This window comes from Oryzias latipes, chromosome 17 (genome assembly GCF_002234675.1).
Source record: "Oryzias latipes chromosome 17, ASM223467v1".
Classification (NCBI taxonomy): Eukaryota; Metazoa; Chordata; class Actinopteri; order Beloniformes; family Adrianichthyidae; genus Oryzias; species Oryzias latipes.
The window spans coordinates 16,740,714-16,762,303 of NC_019875.2; the positions used below are offsets into that span (position 1 = coordinate 16,740,714).

Genomic DNA, 21,590 nt, shown 5'->3' on the forward strand with positions numbered 1-21,590 from the left:
AATCATTGTAGTCAAAGTCATATATGAGGGGGCGCACGCTGACCAAAGAGTGATTCTCAATTGCAGGATGAGAGTTGGATTTGATGGACTTCTGCATCTATATCACAGATTTAATACATTTCTAATGTTCACAAAAAATCGTATTCATCTCCTTAAAAACTTGACTGTCCTCTGCTGTTGAGCTTACTATAAATTATGAAAACTCCCGGACAGAAATACAAGTATTCTCCTGCATCTGTGTGAGTGTAGGACGTCATGTCTTGCATGAACTAGCCTTTGGAGTCAGAAATTCTTTATGCTGATGGAAGACCCACAGAGTCTAGACCCCAATCTCATGGAGAGTCTTGAAGACATGCTGGGCTCTGAATGATGAAAAATTTGTTGCAACATTGTAAAAGCATCATAAATGATGACACTCTGAATGTATGCTAAATAAAACACAAGTCGATCTAAAAATGTGCATGTGCTTTGTGCAAAAGACGTGCAAGAGAAAAAGTCTTCTGTGCTACAAGCGTGTTTATAAATAAGAAGAATCACTAGAAAGTGGATTGGTGTAACTGGGTCACTGGGCTTTCCCCTTCATTATAAATGCACCCGGTCATGATAGCTCTGTCCTACATTCTGTGAGAAAAATACTCTATCATGAAGGGGTGTGTTGGAGGACGCAAAGGAACAGAAGGCGGGATGATGGAGATCCAAATAATTTAATAAATAACTTAACATGACTCAAAATAAAACTTGTTCTTTCACCAAAAAACAAAAAAGTCACAAGATAGAGGATCTGATACTGAAAAACCACAAACTTTCAAAAACACTGAAGGGAAGTAACTCAAACTCAAAATCTGACACAAACAGAAAACGGGTGGGTCTGCTATCAAGAGAAAAAAAAATGCCTGGCAAGGAGAACTCTTATGAACAAGCTGACATGGGACATACGATGAACAATTCTAGAAAAGTTAAACAGGAGGGGTTATGGTTACAGGATGAATTAGTCATGGTGTGGCGAAGGCGAGAGACATCTCACTGCAGGAAAAACCTCTCTGTCTCTGTCCAGGTTGCTTAGGTTCTCCTGTCTTGTCACCATTCTTGTTCTTCCATGTTTTTACTCATCGTATAGGCTTACATTAAATTATTTTACTCTTTAAGACCCAACTCCCATGAACATAGTGTTACTGTTTTTGATATATTGTGGCACTTTTCTAATGATGGAGGACATATATTTACAAAATAAAGCTAAAAATTGCATTTCTGAGTATTTCTGTATTCAAATCATTCTGAATCAGCAGCAGACAAAAAAAGCAGTTTTAAAGAGAGCATATTTGTGAGAAAACACCCTGGGCACCGTGTGCAGGCCACTAGCCTTATGCTACAAACCTCACCAAAAGGGAGGGAACGGGGGGGGGGCTCCGCACCAACCCCACAACTAAGAGGTGAATAACATTATTATGGAGAATTATGCTCTACAACATCATATTCATAACCTGGAAAGTTGGGATTACATAATCCTTATCAAATGATCACAGGTTCAAGGATTTACACAGAGACCACCTAACCAACACTCTGTAAGGACAACTAGCCTTTGAAACGTTAGCACTTTTATTTTTAAAGTAAAATCCAGATTGTTGGATATTTTAGGACTTTGTCAGTTCATCGTAATTCCAAATGATCATTTTTGGAAGAGACTCAATAAACACATAGACATCCAGCAGCCAGAACAGGAGCGATTTTCAAGAAGAAAGCACGTAAAGGGATTTCAAATTCAGTGTCTTCAGGCAAGACCTGTGGGGTGCTTATGAAGCCGCAGCAAAGACTTTAGGAAATGAAGACACTTAACAACCCCACTAATCTTTGCCTAGGTTTATAGGATTAGAAACTTTTTTTTTTTTTTAGCTTTTTTACTTCGGCAAGTTAAGACTTTGCATATTATTGTGTTGGGAGCCCCAGGAAACTCTTATTTTTTATTAATATGTTAATATTATTATTAGATTAGGACTAAACTTGTTGCTATAAAATGTTACTTTTTTCTTTTATCAAAGACATTATATTACAGTAATGTTATGAAAATTGCATGTTTAAAATGCAAATTATGTCTGTCAGAATATTGAGGTAATGCAACAAAAACAAGACATCTATGTGGAAGTCATTTGTCCTTAAGTGAGCCATTGCAACAGCCATTCTAGTGAAGATTTACCGCTGTGCTTCATCTCATTGTCCTGTTGCAGAAAAAGAAAAAAATTATAGCCCAGCAAACACCGTCAGACAGATGGCTTCACATCTGCCTCTACAGCCCTCCAGCACACAAATTAGAACATTCTCTGATTCTGCTGCTCCTTGACAGCTATTATGAAGTGTTTGTGTTGTGCATCACACTCCCACTTTCGTGTCCACTATATTTTTGTTAAAACTGACTGACATATTTTTAGTCATGCTAAAAGTGGTGTAATGAAGCTGGGTAGTGTGTCTCCGCCCCCCTGATATTGCATCTCCTTATACTAAAAAAAAAAACAGGACAGGAGTCCTCAGGTTAGAGTCTGACATATATGGATTTGAGCAAAAATGTCCAGTTTTCACTCAACGAACCCAAAAAGAGTCTAATAAACTTTCCGCCTGTCTCAATTTTACCATGAAATAATCCTGTCAATACATAATAAACCATCCTAAATCAGTCAAGGAATACATGAGTTGCAGCAAATGTGATAAAATATGACTCTTTTTAACAACATGAAAGAAGTGTGTTGACGCTGAAGTGTCTAAGTCTTGATGGGAGCTTAATCGGATGAAGATCAGAACGTTGGAAAGCATCAAGATTGAATTTTGGCATGGGCAAGCCCACATTGATTATTATTTGTATTAATGATCCTTTTGAGTTCATGTTTTACTTTGAAGCCCATCGAGACGACTGTTGTTGTGATTTTGGGCTGTACAAATAAAAAATTGAATTGAACAATTAACCAAAGAAACCCCCACTCCGACACACACACACAAAATGAGCAAAAAAATACTGAAATAAAAAAAAAATGAAAAGAAAAACATAAGGATAGACAGACAGAAAGGCATAAAGAGAAAAAAAAAGATTAATGCACCCTCAGCAGGGCACAAACCAGTGCCCTGCTTGTGCAGGTCCCAAGCCCAGTAAAGGGTCAGGAAGAGCTTTCAACATTAATTGTTACAGACATATCAACAAAATCAAAGGACAACATGAATAGATGAGCTGTTATGATGATTGCATGGTTTTCTAAGCATTTTAGGGGCTCATGAGAATATTCGACACCCCAAACCCTAGCACGCCCAGACTTGCCTACCTTCTACCTGCTCTCTATAGTGGGGCTGGCTAAAACCGGGCCTGGTATGCATGCAAACATTGTTTTTCCAGATTTTATATAGTCTGATAAAACTGTTTTACATTTTGTGTCAAAGTGTCTAAGGTTGCTTTTACACTAGAATAGTCCCCCAGGTTTAATTCAAACAGACAAAAAGTGCCAAAGATTTAACACCTTCATTAGGACACATTTGCTTTCTGACTTGTTGCATGTCACCAAGTTGCCTGAACTGCTTCATGTGACCTATTTAACTCACCTGGCACAGGTGTGCTCATCTTAAGAGTGTTTTAGACTGTGGCAAGTAGGTCGGTGGGAAAGAGGAATGTAAGGTGACCATAGGTGCAAGTGTGAGGGAAGTTGTTGTATTGTTTGGCATTTGTACTCTTTTTTTTAATTATTTTTTTGATTTTTTTCAAACAAAAAAATGAAAATACACAACACTCTAAAATAGACACATATAACAAAATAGTTTGCTTGCAGAGGAGGGGATAGAAGAAAAATCTTGTATGATCCCACCCCTTTTTATAACACCTTATGTTGTACATATTTCTGTTAACATTTTTTTTCCCTTAAACATTCAAATCTCTTCTGGTTAGCACCTATGCACAATTGACATTAGCTTATTTATTTATTTATTTATTTATTTATTTTTTGTTTATTTTTCTAACAAACCTCAGGGCAGAAGAGAGACCCAGTTGCCGTCACGCATTGAGAATGTATTCATACCTCTGCTGTGTTTTCATACTTTTCACATACCCGCACGGCGGTGGATGCAATCTGAAGGTGGTGCAGCCTGCGCAGGGTGCCCTCTCTGTCAGCAAAATACGAAGCAGCCAGCTGATGAAGAGCTTCCAGAGACACGGCGCCGGTGGCATTGGTGATCTTGTTGCTGCCTTCATCCCCTGTGGTAGATGACTCCAGGCTGAGCTTCCGTTTGTCCACAAATATTGTCAAAGACTCTTCCCCTGGTGACAGTCAAGCAGAGAGAGTTCATTAGCTCTGATGGAGCAGAGCTAATCGACTTTCATTAGCATCTTTTCAGAGAGAAATGTGCAGCAGTGATTAGGTGCTGTGAAGAAACTGATGGTTTGGATGATTGGAGGAAAAAGGCACAAACAAGGTCTCCACATCCATTAAAGTCCTCATGAATAAAGAAAGGTTATTGGAGATCGCTGATTAATTTGCTTTAATTACTTTAATTGTTTTAATTATAATGGCCAGAAGCTTAAAAAAACAAAAAAAAGCAGGACTCAGATCAGTTGCTTCTTCCCAAAACAGAAAGTTTCCAATGACTAGAATTTTCAGACAAATCCTCCCTCTTTATTTTTTTTCCCCCTTTTTTGAACATGTTTAAAGCTTATCCAAGAGTGAAAATGTCTCCCTCTTTGTGATGCGATGTGGTGGTAACAGCACATTTGTTCCCAGCGCTGAAAAAGCTGTGAAGCTTGAGCTCTTTTTCTAAAGTAACCCAGGTTCCACTCAGGGGAAGGGTAAGCAGTTTGCAGAAGTTGCTCTTTAGCAAACTTTCATCTTAAATCCTGAGCAAACTTTAACATCATGTCGTTGCCTTCTGTCCAAATAGTTCAAACTGCCTCCTCACAGGTGGCACCATCAAAGGACACCATCTCTAAAAGGATTATCTGAGTATACTTGGAATCCCTGCAGAATATTCCATATTGGAACAAAAAGAATGTTTAAGAACAGGTTAATGGGACGTGAACGTCATCTATTCTCTGCGGAATCTACTGACTTCCAAGAGCACTGCTGTAATTACAAAGACCCTGAAGCTGCAGCTTCACTGGATTGGTTTTCATGGTGTAGACGGTGAATGCAATGCTCACACCAACAACTCCAAGCCCCAAAAAATCGAGTGGAGAGCTGTGGAGCAGCAGAGTGGTGTGCAGTTCACTTTAAAATAAATGCAAATGGCCCTTCAATGGATCGAACAGATTGAACAACAGATTGCTGTGCGTAACAAGTAGTACATTACTCATTAGGTATGATTATCCAAGAATAGTGGGACAAGCCAGTTTCCTTTTTGTGCTTTTCTTCAACTCTGGACAGATCTTTTGATGCAGTATTGCTCCAAAGTGAGCAGATGCTATTGTTGTGACATTTTGCTGGTTGTTTGGTCAAACTTTGGTTCATCCCTGAGAACGCCGTGTGTGAAGAAGACAAAACCAAATGAAGATGAGGACATTATTTGGGATTGCTTTTCCACTTAAATCAAGTTTGATGCTACATTCACACGGGGCTCGGAAACGTACGTCTGAGTGGCCACATCAAATGAAAACTCTATGTACACAGGCATCTATGCGCGTTTCAGGCTTCCGTATTCAAAACCATTAAATTCACTCATTCGCTTCGCAACTTTTTAAGTCAGTTTTCAAGTTTTACTTACAAAACATGAGACCACTGAATGCGCAACAAAAGTTAAACCAGTTGAACTTTGACAAATCAGGTACTTGGTTTTAGTAGTGCTGTATGTTTAGCGTCCTTTTCAATTCACGGAATTACCAACTGTTTAAAAATTAGTCTTGAAGGATAAATTAATAATAGTGGTTTATTATCGGACACAAGTCATATAGAACAGAGGTGTCAAAGAAAAACTGCGAGTGAATGCGCTAATATCAGGTAGAGACATATCTGTGTGACACCATATGCTAAAAGCATGTTCAAAAACCCACGTTCCTGAATGTGCCACACATGCCACTCTAAACTTGGTGCCACAGCCTTTCAAGAGCCAGCTCATAACATAATTCTTTCTGTGCTTAAATCTATATGTGCCCTAAGTATGGTTTGTTTAGTTTCTCTTCATTTTTAGGCACAAACCCTTCACCTGCTTGCAGAATTGTAACACACAACTGTTTTCTTTACAACAGCACGGTTGTACTGTCACTGCTGTGAGTGCAAAACATGTCACAGTTATGGAATGAATTATGCAATAGTACAGTATCACACATAACGTGTGGCATAAAAGTATTTTATCAAATTAAAATTAATTTTATTTCTAAAGCACCTTTCATGTAAAGAGTCTTTTATAAAAGTAAATCAGAGAGCATTAATTTAGGAAAAAGATACAAACATAATATCAAAAGGTCTGGAGCTAAGGTCATTCATTTGCCTGGTTTCAATAGACCACAAATATAGTCACATGCAGGTAGCTTGCAAGTTCTTGGGTTGTACGGGCCCATGGAGGGTTGAAGAGAGGAGCAGACCACTCCAGGCAAATCCTGAAGACCCTCTTTGATGAAAATCGCGGTTTGATGTTTTTAACATGTTCTTGTGCCATTTTTCTTTAGATGGAGGACATATCTATAGAAAATTAGGATCAAAATTGCCTTTCTGAGTATATTGTTATTCAAATCAGTAGTTTGTCCATTTTTTTCAGACACTCCTCATCTAGCCATAAAGGCGGTGGTGATTGAACCATTGGATGTTGTGTTTTTGTGTTAGGCTAATTGACGCGTCTCAGACTCGCCGCTGACAGACGGAGGATACACTACCATTTACTGTACCAACGGACATTGTAACTGTGCCCATGCACCAATCATGCAGGAGAGTTTGATTACATTCTGGGACGATGAGCAATCCAAGATTTGACACAGATGTTTTTGCTGCAAATTGGCCCCAAGAAACCAGGTTAGCCTAAAACCCTGATTATAATCCTGTTACTTGAGTGCATGTAAATACTCCCATTAAAGCTTTCTTCCTGTTAAAAAACGCCCTTGGCTTGCTTCTCATTTGCTTTGCAGTTGCATTAGGTAATTTAGGAGACGCTTTTACCCCAAGCACGACTTACAAAGATTGTCACACTTGCAGATACTGACACACTGATGAAGACAGCGGGGTCAATTTGGGATTAAGGGTCTTGTCGAAAGACACATCAACTAAAAGCTGCGAATCACACTTAGCAATCTGCAAACCTTACCTTAAAGCCACCACCAACCCTTACTTTCAGTTCACGTCATAGGATATCTTCCCAATGGTGATGTTTTTGGAAATTTGACAAAAAAAAATCCCCCTTTTTTAAACATTTTTGTGCTATCTTGGTGGAAGCCTAACCACAGCTACAATTTACAATCTAACTTGTGACCTTACCTGAAATCTTTTTAAGTATTAAACATGCAGATGTTGCAGACCAGATAAAAGTACAAAAACCAACTCAAATTGGGCAAAGGTATTCCTTCAAAGCATGTTAAACGTGACCTCCATAAAACCAAACTGCTTAATGACTCCCAGGCATCAGGATTTTCAGCATGTAAATATTTTTGGAACTGCAAAATTCTATCATGTTAAAAAAAACTTTGTTTCCAATAGTTTATTATGCTGTTTAAAGCGCACATCATGTAGGAGAGGCAAACCTTTCCTCGTTAATCTCAGAACTGCAACTTTCTGATGTTTAGAAACATTTTAATGACCTGCTAGAAAGAACAAAAGCAGAAAAACTGGATTTATTTATGCACAGAAGTTTCTCTCATGCGAGTGACGCATAGTAAGTTTGATTCACTTTTGTTGTTTGAGTGTTTTTGAGTCATGCCAATTTCTGTTTCTTTAAAGTTCCACTCCCGTCATCTCTTGAGTTGTTATCAAAGCGTTCCCAGTTGTCTTTGAATTGTCGTTTTCTAGGACATGGTTTCTGCAGAGTGGCAGTAGCTCATTAGAGATTCATCTCTGAATTGTGGGCGGGACCATTGGCACATACCAAATCTGTCCCCTATTGCCCTTACTGTTACTGAAAGCTCTCTGTTTACACGCTCTCCTGCTATCTTACAGCCCCTTACACCCCAACCTTACATTACAGGTGCAACAAAAATGGTGAGCATTACTGGAGCTATCTAGCTGCAAAGTTTTGAACCAGATACCAGTTAGGACGAGGAAAACAAAGACATACATGGATCTATTTGTCTACAAGTGGATGCATTAGAATGGAGAGCTGGGAGCTCTCGGCCTGCCTAGCGTTTTTCCTGCTTCATAATCTTTTTCAAATGGTATTTTTTGTCTGCTTCTGATTCACAGTTTGAATAAAAAATACTCAGAAATGCAATTGTAAGCTTATTATTCTCTCAATATAACCTATGTCCTCCATTAGAAAAAGGCCACAAGAACATTTGAAAAACATTCAAAACACAGTTTCTTAATAAGAATGGGTTTTTAAAGTTGTTTCTTTTTTACTTAGTTTTTAAAAACAATTATCTGTCTTTGTCCTGCTCAGATTTCTATTATTTGCTCTGTTCAGCTCTGCACATATTTTTCCTGTTGATTGTTCTCACCTGGCTTCAGTTACATTTTTACACCTGCTTCTTCTTTTCGCACCTCTTCAGTCACTATAACTACCTAATGTCAGTTGTTTCTCTCTAAACTGCCTGCATGGTCTTGCTCATCTTTATGTTCTGTTCTGTCCCCCATCTTTTTGCTTTATTTTTACTTTCAAGATTTAGTTATTTTTTTAACATTGTGTTTGTTTGGCTGCATTTAACCTTTGTTGTTTTCCTAAAAAAACCCAGAAAGGTTTAACCAATCATGTCCTGATTTTTAACTTTTTTATGCTATCTCCTTTTCTTATCTAAATACAGGTTTGACAGATGTCCTGTGTTTCTTATTTTGTCATCTCAAAATAATAACTTCACAAGAAAAGTACTGAAAAATCCATTTGTGAATCCTTAAAGTGTAAAGCACCAAAAAAAAGAAAAGGATAGAATGAAAATAATGTCTCTTTTCACTGCCTCTTTTACATGTTTTGCTTTACACATGATCTTTTTGGGAGTTGCATGAATCTAATTCAGAAAAAGGAGAAAAAAATGTGTCTCTTGAATGGCAACAGAAGGTAAAACCACAGCAGGAAGATAACAGGACAAAATCACATTAGAAGCCACGCGGATCTGGCCTGCTTTGAAGCTCTTTACCTCCCAGAGTGGCAGAGAGCAGGAGGTGGGTTCCATATTTCTTGATTAGACTCTCTGTAATCATCTGGAGGGTTGGCCTTCGCCCCAGTTGCCGAATGGTGTGCATGAAGTCGGGGTCAAGTGGCAAGGCCAAACCTTCGCTGCCTCCTGAAGAGACTCGCTTTTCCACAGCCAGGCTGTTCACCTTCCATCGACCGAACTCCCTGGAAGCACAACAATAGCAGACATTTGTTCACCTCTCTTACAGGAATTTCTCTGACCAAGCAGCACTCCTGTTTTTGCCTTTTGGAATGTTTAAGGAGGAATTTGGGTCCAGCACCGGCAGAGCCACAGGAAGTGTAGTTTGTCCTGTGTTCCTCTGCAAATTTACCATGTACAGTATTTAAACTACAAGGTGAAAATCAATATGCTTTTCACTTCAGTTCACCAAAGCAACAATTTACAAACAGCATCTTCAGAAAAAAAGGAGAACAAAACAAAATCTAAAAAGACTTTAATCACCTGAAATGGTCAAAATTTCGTCCAAATTTTTGTAACTCCACTTAAACAAGCAAATGCAGGTACCAACAATGCATCTTCATTTCAGGATAATTTTCCCTCCAATGTGTTTGTAAATTATTCCTGTACAGTTGCTCATTTTTAGATTGTCATGCAAATTTTCCTAAGAGCTTTGCCTCTGCAAGAGCTTTTAACAGCATGAAATTCTGGTTTCATGTCTGTGTATTTGTACACAACAGAACCATGCATTCACATAGCTTGTTCCAGAAATAGCAATCCATGCGTGCTGAGACTGTCTGAACATGTATGGACTTAATTTTATCCATGTGTTTTCCTTTATTTTTCCATTTGCATGTGGCACACATTGTTTGCACCAAAACTAAATGGATGTAGCAGTTAAGGCAAGCGCAAGGAAGAAGTGGAGTGTTACAGACAAGAAAATTGAGAAGCTCAACGTGAAAGGCGAAAATGCTATTCTTTCGCCAATCTCAGCAAAGACATCAGTTGTCTGAAAAAGTCCTATAGAGTAAAAAAAATACATGCTTTTAAAAAAAGAGAATACAAAAAGCTCTAAGTAAGGACAGGAATCAGTGCGCTTGTTTTACATGCTTTCTGAGTTGACTCTTCCAGATTGAGAAAATTATCAATTTTTTCCACAGATGAAAAAAGAAAGGACAGCATCGTGTTGTGAAGGAAAAACATTGATGATCTTTTAATGTTTTTCTTCTCGAAATCTTACAATTCAAATCTCATAACAAGCTCTGCATTTACCTGACATACAGAAACCACCTTCAAATAAGATTTGGTGAAAAACAAATGTAGGTACAAATTGAAAAACGACAGAATATTGGTTAAATTTCCATTTTAGCATGTCAGGCTTAAGTTGTTTAAGAATTACAGAACATATGACTCATTAGTTTGACGATGCATTTGTCCTTTGCCAGCATATGTGCATGAAGATGTTTGTGCACAGGTCTTTTTGCATTATCCATGAATGTGGTGGGAGATTTTCAAAAAATGTTGTAGAAAAAGTGGAAATCTGTCAAATATACAGGCAGATGTCTTGGCATGGGGAGAAAACACACCCAACCTGTTGTCTGGTGGATCAAAGTAGCAAACGGCAGACAATCAAATGCTTTAATTGTTTATATGACCACAAGTCCTTATTAGGAGAAGGGGCTGGACTGGGCTGGGTTGAGCTGAGGCATGCCGGACTGGTCTGGGGCAGGCTGGTCTGGGCTGGACTGGGAGGAGCTCGCTGGTCATTTCAGAAGCTGAGAATCCAGAAGAAGACTGAAGATAGCTTCGATACAGTCTGGCAGCTAGTGGAAGGAAAGGGTGAAGCTTATAAACTGGAGTCCTGATGAGTGAGAATGGGCAACAGCTGAGTCAGAGGTGGGATTGGTAGAGCGAGATAGATCCAGAAATCATACTCTACGCCCCGCTTGTGCAGAACTGGAGAGGAAAACCATACAGATCCCAACACAACCTAAAGACAATGTCCCACAGCCACAATGTACATTTTACGCATATTGCTACAATGAAAATTGGTCATATGTGAATGCCAACGTAGAACATGAAGAGTGTGTGATTATTGCGCCGTTTATATTCATTAGTGATTTGCGTGTCAATTATTTCATTTTAACATATGTGCGCCGTATACACGGTATAAAAGTTATATATCGTGGTACATGCGTAAAAAGTCTGTTACACATACACGGAACGGTCGTAGAAAGCCGTAAATTTACATATGCAACTCGCATAAATCACGCACAATTTACATAATAATTGAATATAAACTAAATCTAAATGTAAAAAAACTGCGTAATTTTCAACCAACCAAAAATTTTGAACAGCTCAAAACTGAATTCACGTAAAGACCTGTCAGCCAAAATCATCTGCGCACATCAACGAATGCAAGGCACTCAGGAATTACATATATCATTCATGTATCATGAAAGACCAAAATGTCATGTGTGGAAAATGTGCAAAATGCTTGTAGTGGCTGTGCTGTGCCATGACCTTAAGCTGTCAGGAATCGGTTGACCTAAGGGTCATTATCACTATTTTCCAATTGTAAAGTCTGTCAAATTCTATTTTACATCTAATAATACGTTTTTGTCACTTTCCATGAGCTGACAGGTTTGTGGGTGTTAAAATAGTGCTGACCCATAAAAGTAGCATATACTAATAAATGTGCAACCCTGCAACAATAGATAAACACATTTATTAAATATTTGTTGTATTGAGATTCCAACTAAACCTTCTGGGATTATAGAACAGATTAGGTGTTCTATAAGATTTGTGTTTTTCAAATCTACATCTATTTTGTGTTTTTGTTGATCTGATTTATTTTCTCCTCTTTTGAACACCATTGACTAACATTCTGAAATCTGTGGATTTTTTTGACAACCTTGATTCACAGCTGAACTCCATTTTGTGACAGATTCTTTTGGGGTATCTTTTGCTTCACCCCGTGGCTGGAGAGGTCCTCCCTTTGCTTCATGTGCATGCTGATAGAATAGCTGGAGGCTAAACAGCCATCCGTCCAGCTGAGCGGACACTCCTGCCCGTCCTTTCGATACAGTGATGGCCTATAATGACACCATCCACTCTGTCCCAGTACCCCAATTATTTCTCAGTCGCTCGTTTTTCTCACGGCAGTGATTTGATGGTCTCCCAGGAGGAGAAGGAAGGCTTACACAGCGACAGGCGGCGCACTGACAAATGTGCATTAACTGGGGTTATGCAGGCAGAGAGATGGCTTACAGTTCAGCAAGACATGTCTCTAAAGGGCATCGGATGACAAACAGTGGCAGCTGATGATATGGGACATGAGCCTGGTTGAGGTGAAAGTCTCTTCTTCACAAGTCAAAGATAAAAATATCTTGGGAGTCAGAAAACTTGGTAAACATGATTTTTTTCTGTGCAGAGTAAAAATGGTTGTGGATGAAAATAACGTTTTGAAATAAGAAAAAAAAAAAACAGTTTGATTAGTAATGTAAACTGCTGTAGGTAATGCAGGTTGGGAGTTAGCGTAGTCACAGTAGAGTTTCTTTAAGTGGTATCAGTCTGTTTTTTATATGTTGCAAACAAGGTTGGGAGTTACAGGTATTGTAGACTAAATACGCTTGCATGGCTAACATGTAGCATGTTACAAACAAGTTCTAGAGTTACTGTCAATGCATTTGATTAAGTCTGACTGACGGATGGACTTGTTTCTGACTCCTTTATTTTGCCTAATACGCCTTATCGAAGGCATAAGTTTAAAAATAGACCATTCAATGACGATATACTTTCTAAGGCACCCTATAGTGCGGAAAACAGGTTACCTTAATCCCCCAGACAACTTAGGACAAAACATTATTTTCGACCTTGTTGGAGCCTCATCAACTGTCCATCAACTGTTCATACAATATTCATATATTTATTAGTCAGTTACCAGAGGGCACCGGGGTTTTTGGCTTGCAGTCTGTATGTTTTTTGATACTCATCTGTATGGCAGGCTAAATGAAAATGTTGTCATGTGCATTAACAAATGGTGAGTGCGTGATGGGGCAGGGGGAACCCTTACTGTACTCATGCTAACGGGTCAACATACCCTAGAGCAAAACATTTGCTAGTGGAGGCACTAAAAACCTTAGCTTACATGTACAGAGTGCACAGGGGCTCTCTCATGTACAATGCACTGTAATAACCTGGATGGCTTTTAAACAGGCTCGAGTATAAAACAGCCAACCCGACTACAAATTTATTAGTTCTCACACACACACCTGTAACACAAGATCTAAGAACACAAGAAACTATAAAAATGATTAAGTCAGAAAAGTTAGATTTGGGACCAAAATTAACCGGCACAGGGAGACCCAGACATGAGCCCCCTTGTGGCTACATAGTTAGAAAGTAACATGAAGGTTCTTGCTCAAGGACCCAGATTGGATAGAGCTAATTGCACGCCGTGTAAAGGTCATATTAAGACAAATATACAGAACTTTAAAAAACAAAAACAAAGTAACTCTAGCTGATCTTCTCAGGCAACCTTAAACAACACAAACTTAACCCTTTAACACCCAAGACGTCTCCTAAATAACACACGTTCCTTGACATACTGCTACTCTATAACCGTTTACATAATCCCAGTGAATCAACACATTACTAAAATAGTGTTTCATAACAGCAAGGAGCTGCTTTATGAAACACTGCAGATCCCACTGATTTTACATTGATTAAATAATCCCTTTACTACTCTATAAAGTGTTGCATATAGGAGCAAGGCTGCTTTTCCCGTTTCAGAATTTTATTTTTTTTATATCAATATTTGAAAAGTTATAGTAGTCCAAAGAATGTAAAAGAATTTAAAGAGTTAAAGTGAAAATTAAAAAAAAAGGAATTATCTTGAAATGGGTCTGATTGTTTATGAACCAGCAAAGACTTGGATCAATGTCATACAGAATTTTTCTTTTGCTTGGAGGTTTTGGTAAGGCTTTGAAGCATTCTGCAACAGGCTTGCAAAGTTGGCAGGCAGAATTTTGTGCTGTGTGAGTTATTTTTCTGCGTATGACAAATTCTGCAAACCTACAGTACAGCATGAATGTAAGATGGGTCTCAACATCACCCAAGCTCATGGGATTTAAACCGGTGACCCTTTGGCTACAAGCCTCTTGTTCAGCTTCTTAAAGCCATGTTAAAGAACATCTCTGTGAACAAAACTCTGAATTAATAGGCAACAATGCTGTTTTTTAATTTTTTAAATCGGGCAATTTTTAATGAACAGCAGTTGGCTGTAAAATGTTTTGTTTGCGTTTTTGTCCTTTCTGTGACTTTATTAATAAAAGTAAAGAAGATCCATGTGCAGATACACATTTTAACCACTACTACTTAGTACATCTGAATAACATAACAGTATTATTTTAATGTTAATATGTTTTACATTTAATATCTAATTTAGCATTTTTGCCTCCACATTTACAGTATGTTTCAAATGAAACGAAATATTGTTTTGTGCATTAAATGCTTCTTTGAGTCTAGCCTGGCCTTCAATTATGAAAAGCAAAGTAATTTTGGGAAGACTTGATTAATATCTATCAATGCTAGTCAATCATTTTCATTTTATGACGGTGGTTAGAACATTTCCAGCTGGAAAGCCAGCCCTCACACTTTCACCGATATTTAGAGGTTTCACTCACTTTGAAAAGTTTGGACACCTTTGAGCTAAAAACAGACAGAAGTGAGAGAATCAAAAGATAGATTTACAGTGCATTTTACTTATTTGAATCAATGCAAATGTAATACTGATCGCATTAAAGTATGTAAGATTGAGATGACATAAGATTTCAAATGGAATAATACTGTCACATGAATAAAATCTAATTATTTTTGTTCAAATATAACCGTCCCAAGTTTTGAATTTGCATTTTTTCGTTGTTAAAAAACACAAATCGACCATCAACTCTTTCTGCAGCGACATCTTTATGCATCCCTAATTCCAGAACTAGCTGGAGAGTTGAAAAAGCGAGCCTGCAGTTAACACAAAACACGACCGACTGCTCCAGATTAAAACATGTCAGCCAGCCAGGACAAACGCTTGACACCTCTGGCAGCTTGCACCGCTTGCTTCTTTGTAACTGCCGATTACTGTTACTAATTAGAGGAAAAGAGGTCGGTGTCAGTGGACTGTGGTGAGGCTGTAGCTGCAGGCGAAAAAAACATTTTGCACTAAACATAGCAGTCCAAAAGATTCATGAGAGAGGATAACAGAGCAAATAATTCATTTGCCTGAGTTGCATACTAGGTGCTTTTTCCATTTGATTAGAGCCACTGGTTGTTTGCCACTAGAAAAAAATAAACCTTTTACTCTTTAACTAAAATCCATAGGACAAAACATCAAGTCATAAAATATATATTTATGTATGAATGAAAAGAATTTCAAAGCAGAATTAGATGTGAATAATATTTGACAGATTTGAGGATGCCAAAAAGTCGTTGGGAGTTTGATCTCTGCATTCCACTTAAGCGTGTCCTTGGGCAATAAGCTGAACCCCACACAGCACGTTACATCCACTGATTGATAAATGTGTGCCACTGAAAAGTGAGCACACATACCTGTACAGACAACAGCAGACTAAATGTTGCACACTTTTACATTGAAATCAGGGGATGCCTTCATGCTACAAGGGTCATTCTGAGGCAGTGACCTTCTAAAAAAAAGCTTTGATTTGGTTTTTAAAAAACCGGCTCCACAAAGGGATTAAAAGGCAGCATATAAACCCTGATTTTGAAGAGGAGATGCTTCACCCATTGCATGATGTGTCAAATGTGCAGGTCTTACCTATAGATCTTGTATCTGGTTGTGAAGCCCTGCTGGTACCTCTCGAGAGCTTCCGTGAACTCCAGACTCTGGTGGAAGGGCCCTTTATCGGACAGCAGCCACTCCAGGGAGCGCGGCGCGCTGTCGCCTGGTCCGGCTGCCGCGGCTCCGGCGGGGGTCACCCCGCAGGTCCAGCCGCAGCAGCACAGCCACAGGCTGAGGGCGAGCCCCTCCCATGACAGAAACAGCCGCCTATGACTGATTCTCTGACAGCTCATGCTTCACCCAGCGACACCTCATTCTCTCCAGACTGAGAGGAAGAAAATAAGGAAAAGTTGCGCAGATGTGGTACACTGTCAAGGTCCTCCAGGTGGATCTAACCGGGGTTCACTCTCACTTTTTATTAAATTGCACTCTTACTAAACTCACCTGCTTTTGCTGTAAGAACTAAACGATCTTCGAAAAAGGTTGAAATCCAACGATTTTAAGAAAATGATCAAAATAAATTAGTGTTCTGATTCAAGGATCCCACAAATTCCGCGGAGAGTCCTCGTGAGAGCCTCAGCAACTTCTTTCTGCTGTCGCTCACTTGGATTAGGGATATGATCCAGCATGCGCCGCGTGCGTATAGGGAGAAGCTCCAGCTCATCCCGAGGATGTCCGCGCGCTCCGACGCAACCACAGAGAGGGAGCGCAGCAGGTTAAATCCATTCAGCTGCCGCAGAGAAACGCAAACTGGAGTCAGTCAGACGCGTTGCTGTCGTCCTTTCCCTCCGATACCATGTACAGGAAAACGACTGAATGAGCGCGCTTTAACAAAGAGAGCGCTTCTTCTTCTTCCCGACTTTCTCTTTAAGCAAGTGAGATAGCGAAAGGGCGAGCGAGAGCATCCTGATGAATATGAAGTTTTTTTTTAACACTCCTGAGGATGAGGATTGTGGCAGTCATCCTAATATGGCTTAATTCGTTTTTTTATTCAATGAAAATGTGGCAATTTTTGTTTGCGTAAATTGGCTTTTAAATGCGTTTTTTTCCTTGGTTTTCTTGTGCCATGCACATTTTAGTTAAAACGGAAGCTTGGAGCTTCCCAGTTTAAATGCACTGCGGCTGAAATTGTTATTTATAAGCCGTAATCACATCTACTATTAAAATTCCCATCATCCCCTTCATTTCTGCCAGCAGCAGCTGACAGTGCAGAAAGCTGATTTGGATTTTTTTCCCCTGGTTTTGCTCGTGGCAGCATCTCTGCCATCTGAGGCAATCCTTCACACACAGGTTAAAGACGGATGACATGAGTGGAAAAGTTTCCACGCACCCTTGTGTGGCATGGGAAAAAATAGGACAATAAACATCGCTTTGCCAGATCCAGTAGTGGATTTTTAAAGCTAAAGGATTGTTCAAATTATTATTTCTGTCAAATATAAAACAACTATATATTTTTTTTCTGGTACACAGTTCCAACAAACTTAATTTAACATCAATTTTTAACACAAAAATGCTGCCAAGGAACTGAAAATCAAACATGTCTTAAGTTCAGGTTGCTAAATGACTTTCCTATTTTGTTGTAATTCACCTGAAATTTAGAGAATCCAGTTGATCCCAATGATTGTATAAATTACTGGACTGAGTGACTGTGACGTCACCCATAAAAAATCACTTACTTCCTTTTTTTTAACCTTTATTTGCCCAGGAAATGACCAGTTGAGTTAAGGACAAAACAGCACATTGTGGTTGTTATTTTGTTTTCCAGAGGCTTAAGGGGGTTTAATTGACATTTATTTATTTAGTAATGAGGGTCCATTTAAATGTTTAAAAACTTTTTCATGCCAACATATTTTCTTTTGTTATGATCAGTTACTAAAAGCAGGATTTCTAATATTGTGATATTTTAGGAGTTTACAGTAGGATTTTATTTAAGTCAAAACAAACGTGAAGCGGTGATTGTCCATCGGAAATTTAAATTTGAATTGTGGGCGTTACCATTGGCATAAAGTAAGCCCGTTCCTACTTCCCATCATCTATCTGTGTACATTCTCCCGCTAGCTTACAGCCCCTCACATCCCTTTAACATTTATCCTGTGGGAGATTTGCCAGGAGAGGTGAGCTACAACGACTGCAGCATTTGAGACTTCCTTTTTTCGATCTTCAAAGTTTAGAGAAGGAGGTCAAAGATTATCACTACACTGTATGTTGTTATGAATTAACCTGAATGTGTTTATGAATGTGAATGAAAGCCAAATCAAATTCTCAGATGTTGGCTACAAAATGAAAGAAGGAGAATGTTTGTGGCTGCCACATTAGCTTTCTAATTTGAGTAGATGGAAAATTATTGGAGGCCTTCTCTCATAAACCTTTTCCTCTGTGGTCTGCAAGTTGCTGTCTTCTGTTAAAATCAGTATTTTTGCAGCTGGGGTGTGCAGTTACTCAAATAAAGCAACTCGTCCTTACTTTTTTTGTATTTCACAGTTTCATTTCCTTCCCACTTTCACAGACAAACTGATTTGCATTTCTGTGTCTCACCCTCAATAAACAGTCTGTTTTCCTCTCATTTAGTCTTTGTTTTTTCTGCTTTGCACAAATTCTCTGTTATCTCTAGTTTGACTGATCCCTCCCGCCTCGGCCGCATGCTGAGCTTTAGGATTAATGCAAGCCATTTTGGAACATTTACTCCCCGACGTTCTGCTATCTCACCTTTTGCGAGCAGATGAGATGGGGCGGAGAAGTTCTGAATAATTCCAGGAAGACGACGTGAAAGGGGGTGACGTGGCAGCCGGCCTGAAAACCGACGCTTCCAGCCCGGGCATGTGTGAGGAGGCAAAGTAATAAAGAGCCCAGAGTGACATTGTGATTTCCTCCCACAGGAAGTGAGGAGAATGAGGTTCAGATGTACATTAAATGACTCGACATATTTAGCATAAAAAAAGAGGCAGTGCGTGCATGTTAAACTCTGAAATGATTCAAGAAAGAATCATTTTTCTCAAGAGTTCTGCACATGTCTTTTCAGATAAGTCACTACAGCCTGCCTCTTGATGAGTTCCTCCAAACCTTCTTTTATGATGCAGAAGGAACTGAACATGATGGGCATAGTGTAATGCAGATCATGGCCACACTATGCTTATTGTTCTTTGACAGTCTCTTGAAAATGGAGCTGCAGTGTGACTTGGCAGGGGGTGAATGTTCTGACACAAACAGACCGGAGCAGATAATTATAAGTCTCGGCTTTGCTAATTACATTTAATTTTGAAGAAAATCAAAAGAAAATCCTCTTGTTTGATCCTCAAATGAAGATATAATGAAAAAGATTTCTTTAATTTAAAAAAAATACATGTAGTGCAAATTGAAAAAGAATTTTTTTTAGGCAGATGTAATTTTTCAATTTCATTATTCTTGTTTTTAATTCAGGAAGATTTAGTTTGAAAAGTTTGTGATTGGATGATTTAACTTTGAGAAGAATTGAATAAAAAAACGTTCCCTGATGAAGAATAATTTCTAAGTGCATAACTTTGATCCGTCATAAAGATCTTTTGTTAACATTAAGTGTAACATTTTAACCCTCTGCACATGTGAGAGTCAGATTTGATCATTAATAATTGGCTATTTTAACTCACCAGTGTCCTTCCTTTGATTAAAAAAGGGAAAAAAAAGACTTATTTAATTAATAAAACAGATATAGGGGCAAAGAAAAACATTTAACAGCAAATAATCCAGAAATATTACATGCTCAAATGTTTCTCTTTCGGCTTTTCCCATCAGGGGTTGCCACAGCGAACGAGTCGCATGGTAAACTTGGCAATGTTTTACGCCGGATGCCCTTCCTGACGCAACCGTCTCAAAGCAACCGGGGTTGGGACCGGCACAGAAGTAGAGAAGGGAACAGGAAGCAGCCCGGAGTCAAACCCTGGTTTCACGGACGGAAGGCGCCGCAAACCAGCACGAGCTAAACCGGCTCATTACATGCTCAAATATCAATAAAAAAACAGCGCCCCCCTACTGGTCATCTGTTGAAGTCTAAAAATAAGACATTTTTTAAAACATGTTTTGAATACAATATTGACTTAGCCTTTTGGATTGTTTTTTTTAAAATTTGTCTCAGGAGTAAATATCAAAGGAAACAAACCATTTTTCAGGTCCACCTGGCTGATCATCCATCAATTCTTTCGGTCAATCAGGTCAGGGAGCGTACACGTTCAGGTCTTCGTCATAGCTTGGCTCTTTAGGCCCAGCTGCTATTTTTTGCCTCATCCCTGTGCCTGCCCTTTCATTCAGGAGTCACATTGGAGTGCTGACCTAGAATACTGAAAGCCTGTCACACAACAGGACCCCTGCACAAAAGAAAAGGTGGCTGAACACTAACGCCGCACAGAGAGTTGAAGTGCATCGCCGCCATTAAGGAACCTCACTGCAGCGCAGATAAAAGAAGCCAAAAAAAGTGTGGTTGCATCAGAATATTTCACATTTGTGTTGAGATGAAGAAGTACTTCATATCCTTGCAGGATGCTGCTGCAAATCCAGTTCTAATGATGTGGAGGCATTTTTAGTAAAAATATCATTGGCTGCACAAAATTCAGTTAGGTTTCAATACTACAAAAAACATCTTTCTCCAAACAAGTAAAAAATATGGAACACAAGATGTTTTTTCCTTTTTGTGCGTGAAGTTGATCTGCCAACAGAGCTGGTAGAATTTGTTTTAGGATTTTTTAAAAATACAGTAGGTGATGTCTTGCCCTTTTAAAACAAAATGTAACCAAAAGATTTGCTATAAACACTCATTTTTATGTATATTGTTTCAATAATTGAATATATTATGTCCTGAAAAAAACCTGCCTTGCTAAAAAGTTTTAACAGACCAGGCTAAACTGGGCCCTTAGACCCTCCTTCTAAGTATGTAGGAACAATATAAGATGTAGGATGCCCGAGCTTGCTGCTTTCCTATGCTCTCCGTCTGATGGCCAGCCAGCTGCCTGAATGCCGCCATGACATGCAAATGAGCTCCAGTTGGTCGCAGATCATGCTTTGCTCGCCCATGGGCGAACTTCGGCCGGTGTAGGTACCGGATGTTCTCGGGTTGCCGGATGTTCTCGGGGTCCTTCAGGGTCCTTCCAATGAGTTATATCACTAGAGGAGACATCACGTGGTTCCTCATTGGAGGAGAGCACCGCCATCTTGGTGAGGTCAAGTTTTGAAGACCAAACCACTTTTCTAACATTTAATAAAGAGCTCTGTTTTTGCTTTCAATCACTTCATTATATGAAAAAGAAGAATGGCTTGAAATTGCTTAGTTTTGTTCAGAAATAAAAACTTCACGAGTACCCCTAACTTAACTAGTATTAGACTACTTAGATTTTTTCTATGTTCCTTTATTTTATTTTACTTATGTTTTTATTTATTTGTGTGTTATGTTCATTGTTTCTTTTTTTCCCCTCTATTCTTTATTTTCTATGTCAATATGTTATATTTGGCAATGGTGACTGATCTTCGAGGCAATATTGATTACATCGTTATTGTTCGTTGTTAACGTTAATGTCATTGTTAATGTATGATACCGCAATTGTCAATAAA

General features: G+C 38.9%; 1 protein-coding gene across 1 annotated transcript in view; it reads right to left on the minus strand.

Moving 5' to 3' along the window:
• Window positions 1-16,924, minus strand: part of LOC101156849 (BMP/retinoic acid-inducible neural-specific protein 3) — a 34,721-nt gene extending 17,797 nt beyond the window's left edge. The window contains exons 1-4 of the mRNA XM_023965379.1: window positions 16,461-16,924; window positions 16,053-16,341; window positions 9,227-9,429; window positions 4,077-4,285 (exon numbers count right to left, since the gene is read on the minus strand). Of these exons, the coding sequence (XP_023821147.1) occupies window positions 4,077-4,285; window positions 9,227-9,429; window positions 16,053-16,309 (669 nt within the window). The 5' untranslated portion in view covers window positions 16,310-16,341; window positions 16,461-16,924. The remainder of the gene's footprint in view (window positions 1-4,076; window positions 4,286-9,226; window positions 9,430-16,052; window positions 16,342-16,460) is intronic.
• Window positions 16,925-21,590: the final 4,666 nt, after the last annotated feature.